This window comes from Melopsittacus undulatus, chromosome 8 (genome assembly GCF_012275295.1).
Source record: "Melopsittacus undulatus isolate bMelUnd1 chromosome 8, bMelUnd1.mat.Z, whole genome shotgun sequence".
Lineage (NCBI taxonomy): Eukaryota > Metazoa > Chordata > Aves > Psittaciformes > Psittaculidae > Melopsittacus > Melopsittacus undulatus.
Window position 1 is genome coordinate 41564443 of NC_047534.1, and position 13101 is coordinate 41577543.

At 39.1% G+C, this 13101-nt stretch overlaps 1 protein-coding gene across 5 annotated transcripts in view; it reads right to left on the reverse strand.

The window, feature by feature from the left end:
- MAP3K20 (mitogen-activated protein kinase kinase kinase 20) overlaps positions 1 to 13101 on the reverse strand; it is a 92795-nt gene that overhangs the window by 50254 nt on the left and 29440 nt on the right. For all 5 annotated transcript variants that reach the window (XM_034065386.1, XM_031052177.2, XM_031052175.2 and 2 more), the window contains exons 3-7: positions 11484 to 11571; positions 7419 to 7520; positions 6606 to 6671; positions 5607 to 5635; positions 5368 to 5505 (exon numbers count right to left, since the gene is read on the reverse strand). In XM_034065386.1, coding sequence (XP_033921277.1) covers positions 5368 to 5505; positions 5607 to 5635; positions 6606 to 6671; positions 7419 to 7520; positions 11484 to 11571 — 423 coding nt within the window. The remainder of the gene's footprint in view (positions 1 to 5367; positions 5506 to 5606; positions 5636 to 6605; positions 6672 to 7418; positions 7521 to 11483; positions 11572 to 13101) is intronic.

The following is a 13101-nucleotide window of genomic DNA, read 5'->3' on the forward strand; positions in this document are numbered from 1 at the left end:
TGCCACTGGGACTACATATTGGAGTTCAACCAAATTAACAGGCACTTTGTACCTTCACTTGAATATGTCTCTTTATTTATTCCTCCCCCTTTGTTTTTAATCAGAACCTTTCTATACTTATCATTATAAATACCTACATACAGACTTTTTCTTCTGCTCATATACTAAGCATAACACCAAAAAAGACATTATTTCTGACATTATTTATGTAGGATCTGAACAAATGCATTACGATTCTTATACAAGTCTCTATATCCAAGTCTGTATATCCTCACTGTTTGGGCTAGTACCAAGCTTATTCCAGCTACATCATACTGAATGGATTCTGGCCAGCTAGGAAAGAAAATGCAAGAATATTGGCAGATGCAGCTCAACCAGAAAAAAAATGCAGAGCTGGGCATTTAATCAAATGAACAGGGTACTACATGAGTAGACCCATTTGACTAATTCTGCTTGAGTCAAAAGACTGATTAGTAAAGGTTAAGGTATCTTGGCAAAATAAGTAAAAGGTCAGTTCTCCTGAGAATAAGGCAAATCTGGGGAAAGCTATCATAAAGGTATTCAACTATCTTGTTTGGCTTAGTTCATTCCTATTAGAAGGAAAAAAGGCACCTGAATTTGTAATGCCAATTATCACCTCTCTACTGGTAGAGAAGGAAATTTAACTGCAAGAGAAGGAAATAGTTTGGCCATTCCATGTACTTCAGACAAAAAAACAGTGTACAAAACAGCCAGTTTAAAACAAAAGCCCCTGGACCAAATCTAACTTAGAGTTTAGCAGCCTTGCAGAACCACATCGTCTGTGTGGCTGTACCATGAAACCACAGAGAAGAAACTCAAGTTTGCATATCAGACAGAGCAGTATCTAAACACATCTTCAAGCAAAGAACATAATGAAATATCAGTTAAATGACTCCAAAAGCCCTGAGCTGACAAACTTTACTGGTCTGCTATCTTTCTTTCAGAAGATATTATTAAGGGTTGTCTTGTTTCATTCATGCACACAAGTTCATGCAGAACATTTTACATTGAATTCCTTTATCATGACACCTTTAGTGTTTATTTTAACTGCCCGTACAGATCACTGCCTTCCTAAACCAACAGTGCTAGTTTAAAACACTTCCCAACTGCACATAGTTCAAAAGAAAAACAGCAATCTGACACAACATTAAGAGTTTTTCTTAATGGACTATTGTTTTACCAGTAGTAGAAGAGAGTAAAAGATACAAAAATGGGTTGTCAGAAATCCTTGTACTTAATTGTATGGGTTTAGAAAATATTCTAATAACAATTAAAACTTTGTATTTGGGCCAATGGTATAGATAAAGCCTTTCTGTCTGTTGTTTAAGCCCAGCCAGCAACTAAGTACCACCACCAGTGGTGACATGTCTCTTATGTTCAGTGTTATAGGAGCTTTAACTCCATCTCATAAATTAGCTACCCTGAATCATCAGTTAAGGTGGATGATTGCATTATCAGGCTTTTAAGAAAGGAGCAAATGGGTATCTTTTATATTCCCATTTGACTTTTCCTATTCCCAGGGTCATTCAGCAGCAGAAAAATCATTTCAATCTGACTTACTCTAGCCTCTCTGTTGCAAGATACACTCTGTTCATTTTTAGAGCTGGCTACCCAGCTCACCTCATATGGAAATCAATCTATCCTCCATTTCTGGTGTAATTTAATTGAGACTGACACTTCCCCTCCCATCTCAGATGGTAAGGATCACCTGCCTCCCTGATCACATCACATCCCTATGATGACAGACAGCAGGTGCTCACAGAGAAACATCCAAGCTAGATGCAATGATGGAAAACAAAGCAAGATCATTTAATGTAGAGGTTTGTAAGCTGTGGCCTCTGAAGATGTTGGACTTCTCTTTACACACAGAGAAACAGAGACAAATGTATGAACATTCATGCTATACATGAAGCTGAGAATAACAATTACATGGTCTTCAGAAAAAGCTCATACCCACAATTCAGTCAGCTCAGCTGTGCAATTCAATTCTTATCCTCTCAACTATGTGACAACAACCAAAAGGAAAAAAAACACCCAAAACAACAAAACCCCTGCAGCCCCACCCCAGTGGAAAGTCAATAAAGATTCGAAGGACCATATAAGAGAAGGAACATCCAAATGAGTAACTTGACAAAAAGAAAACTCTCTGAACATCTTCACTGAGAAAAGGAAATGCTTTCTCAGGAGGAAAGTGTTCACAGATGAGGGTCAGGAGCCACAAAATTAGTAGAAGTACAGCATGAGCAGAAAGTGATGCATTCTTAGAGGTACTGTCCTTAGGCATCAAAATTAGGTCAGTCTTCTCTGCATTGATCCAAGTGGAAGTTAAAGATCCCATAATTCTTTTCAAAAAGAGTAAGGGATAACCCTTGGAGCTGGCCAACATTCCCTCTATAAATAACTTATGTTCTCATGGCTAAAGCAATGTATGAGCTATTGCTAGGAGCATAACAGCTGCTACGTTTAGCGGCAGTCTCTATGCTACCAATAGCCAATTAATGGTTTTAGTTTTTGTTCTTTTAAGTGTTAAAATAGTTCAGCTGCATTACATAAGCTTTCTATGATTAAATGCATTTATACTGATACACAAACACACACTGCAGTTTTGTTTTGCAGTGCACGACAATTTTGCAGTGTAACATATTTTGACCATGTATCTTCATGATTCGAAAACAGTTTTTAGAGTGAACATTATCATTCCACATACACTTTCATATCTGGAAGAGATGCAAGGAACCATTTTTGAGCAACATACACAATGACATGTGAGTCCATTTCTGGGTTGATCACTTGAATACTTGGTGTCTGCTGTTTAGAGTATGGATTTGGTAAATGGTTTAAAAAAGGGAATCACTGCATGGCTGAGCTAAAGCATAAGACCAGTCTTTGTGTTGTAATAAATCTGGAACATTTAGCTTTAACATTTCATGGCAGTATTACAAATTATTTGCTATATATCTCAAAGAGAATATATGGGCCTGTTTAACTATTCATGAAGAGCAGGACAAATTAATCTGAATGTTAGCTATAAGCATCTGTGCAACTGTTCAGAAAGAGGAAAATTCATTTCAGCTGAGGAGCAATTCAGACCTATGAGGCTGCAGAAGGACTTTGACACTTCATGAAAAAAAGCTCTTGCACACCTTAAGCAGAATATTTAACATCACCAACTGGTTTGGAGGAAGAAAAGCCAGTCAGGAAAAAAAAGCAGAAAAGAAATTAAAGACTACTGTGGGGAAGGCAACATATGTTGCAAACAGAATATCTATTCCTAGCATCTTACTAGTTTACATTTGAAAGGATTCTGTTCTTTGTTAACAGGACTTTAACTGAAGAAAAGCAGATTTGTCTCTCTAGCACAAAAGCTGCTGGTAAGTGTTATACTTTGAAAAGAGATTCTTTAAATTTTGTTTCCTTAGATGATAATAATTTGAAGAAACAAAAATATTGTTTCTAAGATTTTTTTGTTTTCAGTCTTCTAGCTAATTCTTTGACAGTCTAACACTTATTATAGGGAAATTCCAACTTTCAATGTTATATTAGCACAATTTCTTGCTGGTATAACCCCATTATGTCAGTAATTTCATCAACAGAGAACTTGGGCTACTGCCATTCTTCATTTCTATCCCTGTATCTCCTCAACGACGGTGTTCCAAGACTGGAGTTATAAAAAGACAAATTCATTCCTAAGTGCTTATGAATTTATAAGTTTCTACCCACATTAGAATACATTAGTTCAAAACCAATACACTAAAAAATGTGGGTCAAATATTATTAGGCACACTAAACTAGAACTCTACACACATAACAGCATTAAATACTCTAGTAACACTGAGCTGTTTTCATGTGAGGGCAGTTGAGTTTTACTTCCAAGCACAGAGCTGTCAAAGGATCCTTACTTTCTGGACAAGGAAAATAAACTGTGTGTGACATACTGTTCCCAAGGCTCTGGTAATACTTGACAGGATAAGATATTAAACAATTTCTTACCTTCTCCCACTTCTAGAACATTACTTATAGTCAGTTCACACCAAGATAACTATGTGAGCAGTTTGAACTATAAGACCATGTTTGGAATTTCTCCTCTAACGTTTTTGCTTTGTTTTGAAACTGGAATGTTGCCCTTCAGTGGATAATACATGATTGCTTCCAGTAACAGTTTACATTAACATTTACATTTGTTAGCTTATGTTCTCTTACTGTTTGTGACCCAGTTCAGTTAAGCAAGCAAGCATTTTGAATCTGCCAACAATACAGGCTTTTTCTCCCTCCTTGCAAACCTTTCATTTATAAGCAATGGCATATCTTTCTCTTTTTGTTTTATTCCTCACTATAAACAACTGTTTGGCAACAAGTTTAAATCATCTTCCACTGGGACATCACCATACCTATGTACAGCTACAGGTGCTAGCTTAGAACCATAGTGCCAGCCCACATATATCTCCTCCCATCCCTTAAAGAGAAAGAGGCAATGCTTGACACGTACTGAAAGAACTCCTTCCTCATTCTGCCACCCATCATTGAATCCAAATCCAAAAATAGTTAATACTCAGATATGCATGGAAACTACAATCCCAACTACAATCCTTTTCCTTCACCTCCCCACCCCCCCAAAAAAGTATTCATTACTATTCTCTGTCAGAGAAAGGCTATGGGGCTAGGCATACAATTGGTCTGCTCAGTAGGGCTATTTCTAGCCTATTTTGTTTTGCAGAGCAAAGCCAAATGAGAAATTAACTGTGGACAAGTGAAACAAGTGACATTACTGTACCTGCAAACCTGACATTTTGACGAACTATAACTGATTGTTCCCCCTTCAGAAAAATGCTGGTCTTTCTAGATTTTTAGATGAGGCCTCCACCTTCACATGGGGTGCAGTCTCTATTCTCACAACTAGTGATAGCAGGGTCTTTTAAACAATAAAGCATGGAGAAGCAGCTTACTTTTCAGTAACACTCCATTTTATGGAAAGTGGAATCCTAATAATTTCACCCTGTTACACACCTATTGCAAGACAACTCTTTCCTGTTCCGCTAAAAAACTACAGGTGTAGATTAATGATGCAGATTGTTCAGTGGCTCCTGCAAACCTTCAGACATATGCTGAATACCTGAGGTAAAGCATGCACTTCCCACACTGGCATGCTGCTAATCTAATTAGATAAGGATCTTACTGGGCAAGGCACCGTTCTTCCTTTTGTTTTCAATAATGTAATTCTAAATTACGGCTCAGCCTTGAAAAAAGTGTGACTTTTTTGTTGTTCTTCGGAACTGTTGCTCTTACATCACACAAATTCTGTCACACTAGACAGCCGCTACTAGATGCAGGGAAATGAGAGGCACTCACCACTCCATACGAGTATGTGTCACATGTTTCAGACACTGGGAGACTTTGGATAACTTCTGGGGCCATCCATGGAAAAGTGCCCACTAATGACATGTGTGTTGTATGGGAGTGGAACCTTGAGGCTCCAAAATCACAGATCTGGCAGAAAAATAAACAGATATTAGAGTTTCAATGTCATTTACTAGGCATCAAAACATTGAGTCAAGCAGCAGCTCTCTACAAATAATTAGTGTTCATACCTTTAATACGCCATCAGCAGCTATAACAACTGAAAATGAAAAAACAATATGTTACAAGAATGCTATTGTAAACAAAGACAAAACATTTTCACAGCAAAAGGCTTTGGTTTTTACCAAGAAAAATTATCCTACAGTGAGCCAGTGCTTGAACATGCACATATGCACGGTTGTCTTGGCTTCTTTCAATAGTTTTAGATAATGTTTGCTGAATACCTGCAAGCCTATGAACAAATGCAAAACCTTTCACACCTTACTGAGTTCAAAGACAGCAACATGACTATTGCTAAAATACAGATAAACTCCACTCTCCCCAATGTAGCTATGCTTAACAAGAAACTCTCTGAAAGATTCATTAATAAAAGGAGAAAACTTACAACTGTGGGGAGATCTAGACTTTTCTTGACTATAAGCTCCCCATGTGCATGACTAAAATCTCTTTCCCTCCTATCCCACTACCACTAGTGAGAAAAGTTTCAATTAAAAGGCAATTTTAGGCAAATTTCATAAATGGTTGTCAACCACCAAATGCAAACTAACTAGTGCAGTTCCACACTACATATTACTCAAAAGCACAACTATCTGTCAAACCTCAAAACAGGCCATAGTAAAGACAAGATTTTCATATAAGAAATAATAAGCCTTATCCAGTCTATTTTGTCTGGCATCTACCAGCCTTTCCTGGTACTCATCCTTTCCAAATAGAAAAATGAAGTGAAGAGCACCCAGGCAATGCTGACAGATGGCAAGATGGGTAAAACCATGATCAGCAGGACACAACCTGAAAGAGCCCTCCACAGTGCTCTGAATGAAACCAAGGATTGTAAAGAAGCTCAGACAGGAGCAGGATTTGGAGGAGTCAACATGCCCTTCTCTGCTTCAACAAGAGCAGCTTTATGACAGCCAGTGCATTAGTTCTACTTGTTCACAAAGCTCAGGTACAGATTTAAATGCTACATTAACAGGTAAAAGCAGAGCGTTTTCAGTGTTTTGCTACTTTACCATTCCTGGACTTCAGATCCCTGTGGATTACTTTGACTGGAGCTTCCATGTGTAAATAGTGCATTCCTACACAAAACAAGGGAATAATCTTGTTAGGCAGGCTAAGCATGGCCATCATATGTCAGCAGTCGTATTTTCTGGTTCCCACTAATTGCACTCATTATGAATCGGCATACAGGCTGCAGGAGAAGCAAAGCTTCTCATAATCTACTTTGAGTAAAAAATACTAAGCAAAGCTCATATATTATTCAGAGAATCTACATGGGCAATGTTTATGCTTTTTAACATCTTATTTCATCATTTCTCTAAGGTGGTGCCTACACAGGGAACCCAAGTTATTAATTTACTGTTTGTTCATTAGTTTACACTAATTCTTGTGTAGTCACAAAGAACACAATGGATAAACCAACTTGTTTTGCATTTTTATATGGAGAATTTCAGTATGTTTGCTGAGAATAAGCCCTTAGCTTCCTTAAACATCCCAATTCAAATCAAATATAATGATAATTATGTACTTTACCTCATAATTACTCTACATCAGCAAAATTATCCTCTTGGGACTTAGGGGCAAACCAGAAGTAAAACTGCCTCACAGAAGCCATTTTCATTCCAGAAATTATTCTGGATTAATAATAACCAAGGAACATATAAGGCACTGTGACTGGGGTTTCTTTTTTTTACATACGGTTGGTTGATTTTTTTTGTTAATTTGAGCAAGTACAGGAAGGTTTCCCTGACTTCATAAGGAAAGCATCTCCAGCTGTGCACTTTGCTGGCTGTGTAGGCTAATTATGCACTGCTCCTCTTGCTTACCTTTAGCTATGTCAGTTGCCCAGGTCATGATATGATCCATGTCCATCTCTTCACTTTTGTTACTATTAATGTAATCAAACAGTGAGCCAGCAGAAGCATACTCTGTTAAAAAACAACAACAAACAATCTCAAGTGACATTTTAAAACACTGCACCTCAAATGAAAGTTCTAATGAAAACTGTGCCAGTTCCAGAAAGCAGTCAACCTCTGGCTTAATGACAGAGAATTTAGGTTCAGCAACTAATATTATCAGTAGTGTAGTAAGAGAGTTGTAGATTGTTCTGATTATCTCAACACAGACATAATCTACTACTAAGGGAAACAAAAAAGCAAAAGATACAACCATATATGTATGAGGCACTACAATGAAAAGACATTAGAAAGGTCTGGCATTAGAAAGCTCAAGCAAAGCAGTTCAAATTCCACAGTAAAACATTTTGGATGTTCCTTGTTCAGGATCAACAGACCTTTTTCTCAACTTCTCTCAACTACACCTACAAGAAGCCCACAGCAGGATTATATGAGAACAAACAAGGGCTTTTGGGGGCTGTTGGTGTTTGCAAGTGTGGCAGATGGCATTCAATCCAACTGTCAGAGCTCATGGGGCTGAGAGCTGGCATAGCAAGCACTGTATAAATGGCGCTCCATAACAAAGGATAATCATTATTCATAAAACCAGATGTTAAATGTATGATGTTCTGTTAGGAAGAAAAGGTTTGCAAGTAGAAGGGAAATTAAAATTCTATTTTCCTATTTCCCCATGGAAGAACAGAATAGCTGATCTTTTGTTCATGACAAAATAGAAGGATGAAACTAGAAGTCTAACCCTGAGGTAAGCAGGCCAGAATGCCACATACTGTAGGTCATGTTCATCAGTTTAAAGGCTGTATCTCCTCTTCTTAGTATTTATTAAGGAACCTTTATGCTTATTTAGTATTCATTCATGTTTCACCAAAAACACAACAGGAGATGCATGAGTTGAAGTGGATGATACACCTTGTTGTATCAGGCTGCCAAGACAGAGCAGGCATGTGCTGCCCCATGTGACCGAAGTAGCACGAAGACCAGAGGGATACAAGGAGCAAAATCAAGCCTTTTTTTCCTCTCTCCCAAGGTTATTCAGTGTGCTTCTTAGGTAGAATTTAGAACCTTCTTACAAGACTCACAAAATCTTCTTACCCAAGGTGGCAAACCAGCTGTTGCACAATTGAAATGCTTAATTTCAGCCATTTCAAAGAGGCCATGAAACAATTCCCTCTAAGACTACATAAAATATATCCAAGTTGTTGTTAATAATAATACCAATCATGATATTAAATCATTTTGAAAGATACATAATGAGTTAAATGCATAAAAGCCAAACATTGCTTCTCATCAAGAAAATCATAACCCTTGGGACACAGCTGTATGGGGAAGAAAACTCTGGGATGAGACTGAATTTGCGGCCTAGAACATGTCAGGCCATCGAGAAGATTCCAAAACTAAATAAAAGGAAAGAGGAAGAAAAGAGAAAGTCCCTTGGAAGTAAACACTCTAGTGGCAAGTTAGGTTTGGATCATTACTGCAGGACTTCCTGCTGAAGGGAGCCTCTGCAGGAGACAGAAGCATCACTTCTGATGTCACTGAAAGAGGAGTAAGCTGCTGACCTGCACATTTCCGCAATTAAAACATCAGCTTTTTTTACCCATGATGTCATCATCTGTCTTATAAATGGATTCTTCAGGAATAGGTTGGCTGCACGCTTTGCATGCCTTTACAATGCATAATTTGATCCACCAGGGTCAGGGACAATTCAGCTGCCCGAGCCCTTTGCCACTGTGTGAACAGAGGCAAGCAAGCTTCAATCAACTAAGCTCAATCTGTTAGTATTTCTTCTACATATTTATTGTGCTACAGGTTTTTACTAGGAGCTTATGGATTTGAAAATCATATTGCAGGGATAATTTTCTGTCAATAACAGAAAAGATTTGTTTTAGAAATAAAAGCTCTGAATGCCTGACTGGACCCACCCTGTGATGGACTATAGGATACACCATATTATTCAGTGCAGACAGGGGGCACAGGCTCCAAGAATCTTTTGGGAGGCAGCTGTGGTCATAAAACAGATCTGAAAGACATCAAGATTGCTGTTGACAGAGACAGCAGTGACATCTAGAATGACGTGATCCATGTTAGCAGCTTACCGGACAGGATGATCAGTTATAACACTGATATACATCCCATCAGGGAAACATGTTTTGATTGCAGATGTAGCCTTTCTCACAGAACTCTTTGACAATCCCACATAAGACGTTACGTGCAGCTAATGCTCAATACATGCCAGTACCTGGCTGCATGCCCTCATTTGCATCACTCTGAAGAAACGTCTGTTTTGTGGGATTTCTTCTTGTTTGGGATATTCCCTCATAAGAAATGGATTTCAAGTGCAATTAACATTTGCTCTCAGCAGCCATTCTCTCATGTGAAAATGGCACGGGGAAATGGAGCCTTGCTTCCCTTCCACCCCACGGGACTCCACTGTCCTTGGAAGTTGTAGGGAGAACCAATACAGTTTGACAGAAAAGGCTTTTTTTCTTTACCCAAGGTGGAATTAGAGCTCCCTGAGTAACAAAGTGGTCAGACTACACAATGCAGTTTCCTTCTCACAGATTGTTAAAGAGTCCCCGTTCCCAATGACATAATGAACTACTCCGGCTGCCATCTGTTGTGTGACTGGCAAGCAGGTCAAATACCCTCCGAACACTGACCTTCTGTGAGAACAAACTGAGGACTGTCTGATCCAGACATCACCCCAAGTTGTTGATTACACATCTCTTTTGTTACACTGCTTCCTTGTTCACAATTATGTTACGAATTATAGTATAATTACATTACTTATTAGCTTTCTCTTACTTTTATTGTTTCAAGAAGGTATTCAAGTTTCTGTCTATATGCTATCACCAGTCCGTCCTCTGAGTGGTGCAGACTGTGATCACACCCCCATACACCTCTGATGTACTGGCTGCAACACTGTAAGTGAGCTCCAGCAGGCTGATACTCCTGTAAGTAAAGCTCCCTGTGCTCTGAGTAGTGCTGGGCTGTACCTCAGACGTGCTCCCACCAGATTACACTGCCATCTACTGTGATAATTGGATGTCTGACAGACAGGTAGAAATAACTGAATTTTCACAGGTTATGTCCACCACCTGAGAAGGAATAAAATCCTGAATGCCAATGTTTCAAACTGGTATTAGACTATGCCACATGTGAAGGCTACACTTCTCACCAAACTCTTTAAAGTGTTACAGACATACCAAAACGTGTCTCCTAATCCACAATTTCGTAGTTTTTTACCTCTCCAAACATGTACTTCAGCAAATGGGTTTATTTTCTACTACTCTCTTACCTAGTTTCTCCTACACAGGGAGAAACTACATTATCTGTAATGTAATTTTATATCTGGACCAACCCCCAGGATAAGGGAAGGAAGCTTGAAGTGGTGATGGGAAAAAAAAAACCCAACAAACTACCACAAACCTCAACCTCTGCATAGTTCTAGGAATGCCAGAGTGAATGAAACCTAGCTTCCTGTGAATAAAGAGTTCTCCTATGGTGTCTAATAGACCCTTGGCTCTATTTCAAGCTCTTCCCATGGCTGGGAAGTTCCCAATGCAGATTCTCTTATGTTCAATACAGGCAGAATTCACAGTGCAGCTTTGCTCTGAGCAGACTCTCAAACCTTCCCTTTTCACATAACTTGCCAGAACTTCATATGATGAAAACTCTACTTCTGTCACACATCAGTTAAAATGGAAAAGCAATTCATAGAATAGGGTAAGAGAACACAGTGAAAGCTTCTGTTTAAAGGAGTGCTGAGTTTGTGCTGCCTCTGTGCTGCCACCAGCCATGCTCCCAGCCTGGTTCCCACCTCCAGCACTCCATTTACATTGAGGCAGATGGTGCCAAGTGTTCTAACATTCAAAGAAGACCAGAACAATTAGCAGAACTCTGAAACTGGGTAAAGTTAACACCTTGCAACATTGGAGTTTTACAGAATCAAGACAAAGGTCAGACAAAAGTCCTTACCTGTAACAATGCCATAATTTGGAGGCTCAATGACAGCTCCATAGAACTGTATGATGTTTTTGTGACTGAGCACACTGAGTATTTCTGCCTGTTGAAAACAAACAAACAAGTCAGACAGTTAAGAATGAGGCATTTACTACAATAGTTTATTTTATACCCAAGCGGGTATACAAATATACATGTATAACATATACATATATAAACACACGTATCTAGGAAGACTGTTCACAAATGCTTGGCATTTGAAAGCCTAATGAAGAGAGTTTGGCAGATGAATGCTTCGTATGTTAGAGAAAAAAAACAGGAAAGTTTTCAGACTATACTTTCATGGCCAAAGCGCAGATGTAGAAACGAAGTCTTAGGAAAAACTGAAGGCCTTGGAAAACTTTGTTCAAAGAAAGAGCTGGGATTTTTGGCAGAGTTGCAGCAGTCCTACCCAGAATTTGTGTTTATGCACAAAGTACTATGGGTTCAGCAAGTCCAGCACTTGAGGCTGTTGGAGCATACCATGCACACACAGCTCCAGCCAATGTTTACTGGAAACGTGGGGTTTCCAGTCATGCGCTGTACAGTCTGATTGAATACGCACAGCAAGCATGCCTGAGATTGCCAAATAGCCAGCAGTGCAGCTGAAACTGCCCCTCGGAGCATGCTGCAGATGTTGGGAAACTGGAAAAATACGCAAAACCTTCATACTTCACTTGAACAATGTTTCAAGGTCTGAGAAACAGACTGCAAGACAATGAGAATGTGTCCACCAAAACTGCAACATACAGTCCCAGCAGATTTTGAGGGAAAAAAAGTGAGGTATTGCCTTTGAGATCTCAGCAGTTTTGCCTCTGTAGTATGCTAAATATTCTAGAGATTTTAAACACGTTTTCATGCAAGTATACATATTATGCAAACAAAGATATAAACGATCATATATTTTTCTCTACAACACATTACTTCAAGACTTTGAGATTCTGGTAACTCTATACCAGTCAGGAGCATCTAACAAGATCAAAATAACAATTAATTCCTCTGATCTTATCAAAAGTATCTGATCTGACAGATCCCTTCCCGGATTCCTCGACTCACTGTAGGGTAAGCATTGCTGTTTATCTGCAGAGGAGTCTTCCCACATTTGCATATATAGTTGTCAATTAAATTATTGTGTGGCCTTGTAGATTTCACTGAAAACAGATGGGTTATAGCAGTTTTGATGCAGAAAACCATGGTACATTAGCACTAGCTGCTGTAATAAATGTATAGCCATAGCAAACCAGTATTTTTTGGCCTGTTGTCATGGTTTAAAACCCCACCTCAGTCTCCCGCAGTACCACACACCGCTTTTTCCCTCCCACCTCCCCACTCCTGGAGGGATGGGGAGGAGAACCGGAGGAATATAACTCCCATGGACTGAGATAAAAACCAATCCAGCAATTAAGGTATAACACAAATCACTACTGCTACCACTAATAAATCAATGTTAGAGGAAATAAGCAAGGAGAGAGAATACGATACCACCTGCCAAAATGAGCCCAACCCAGAAGAGAGCTAACCCCCCCTTCCAGCCAACTTCCAGTTACCTTCCTGAGCATGATGTGCTGTGGTATGGAATACCTCCCCAAATAGC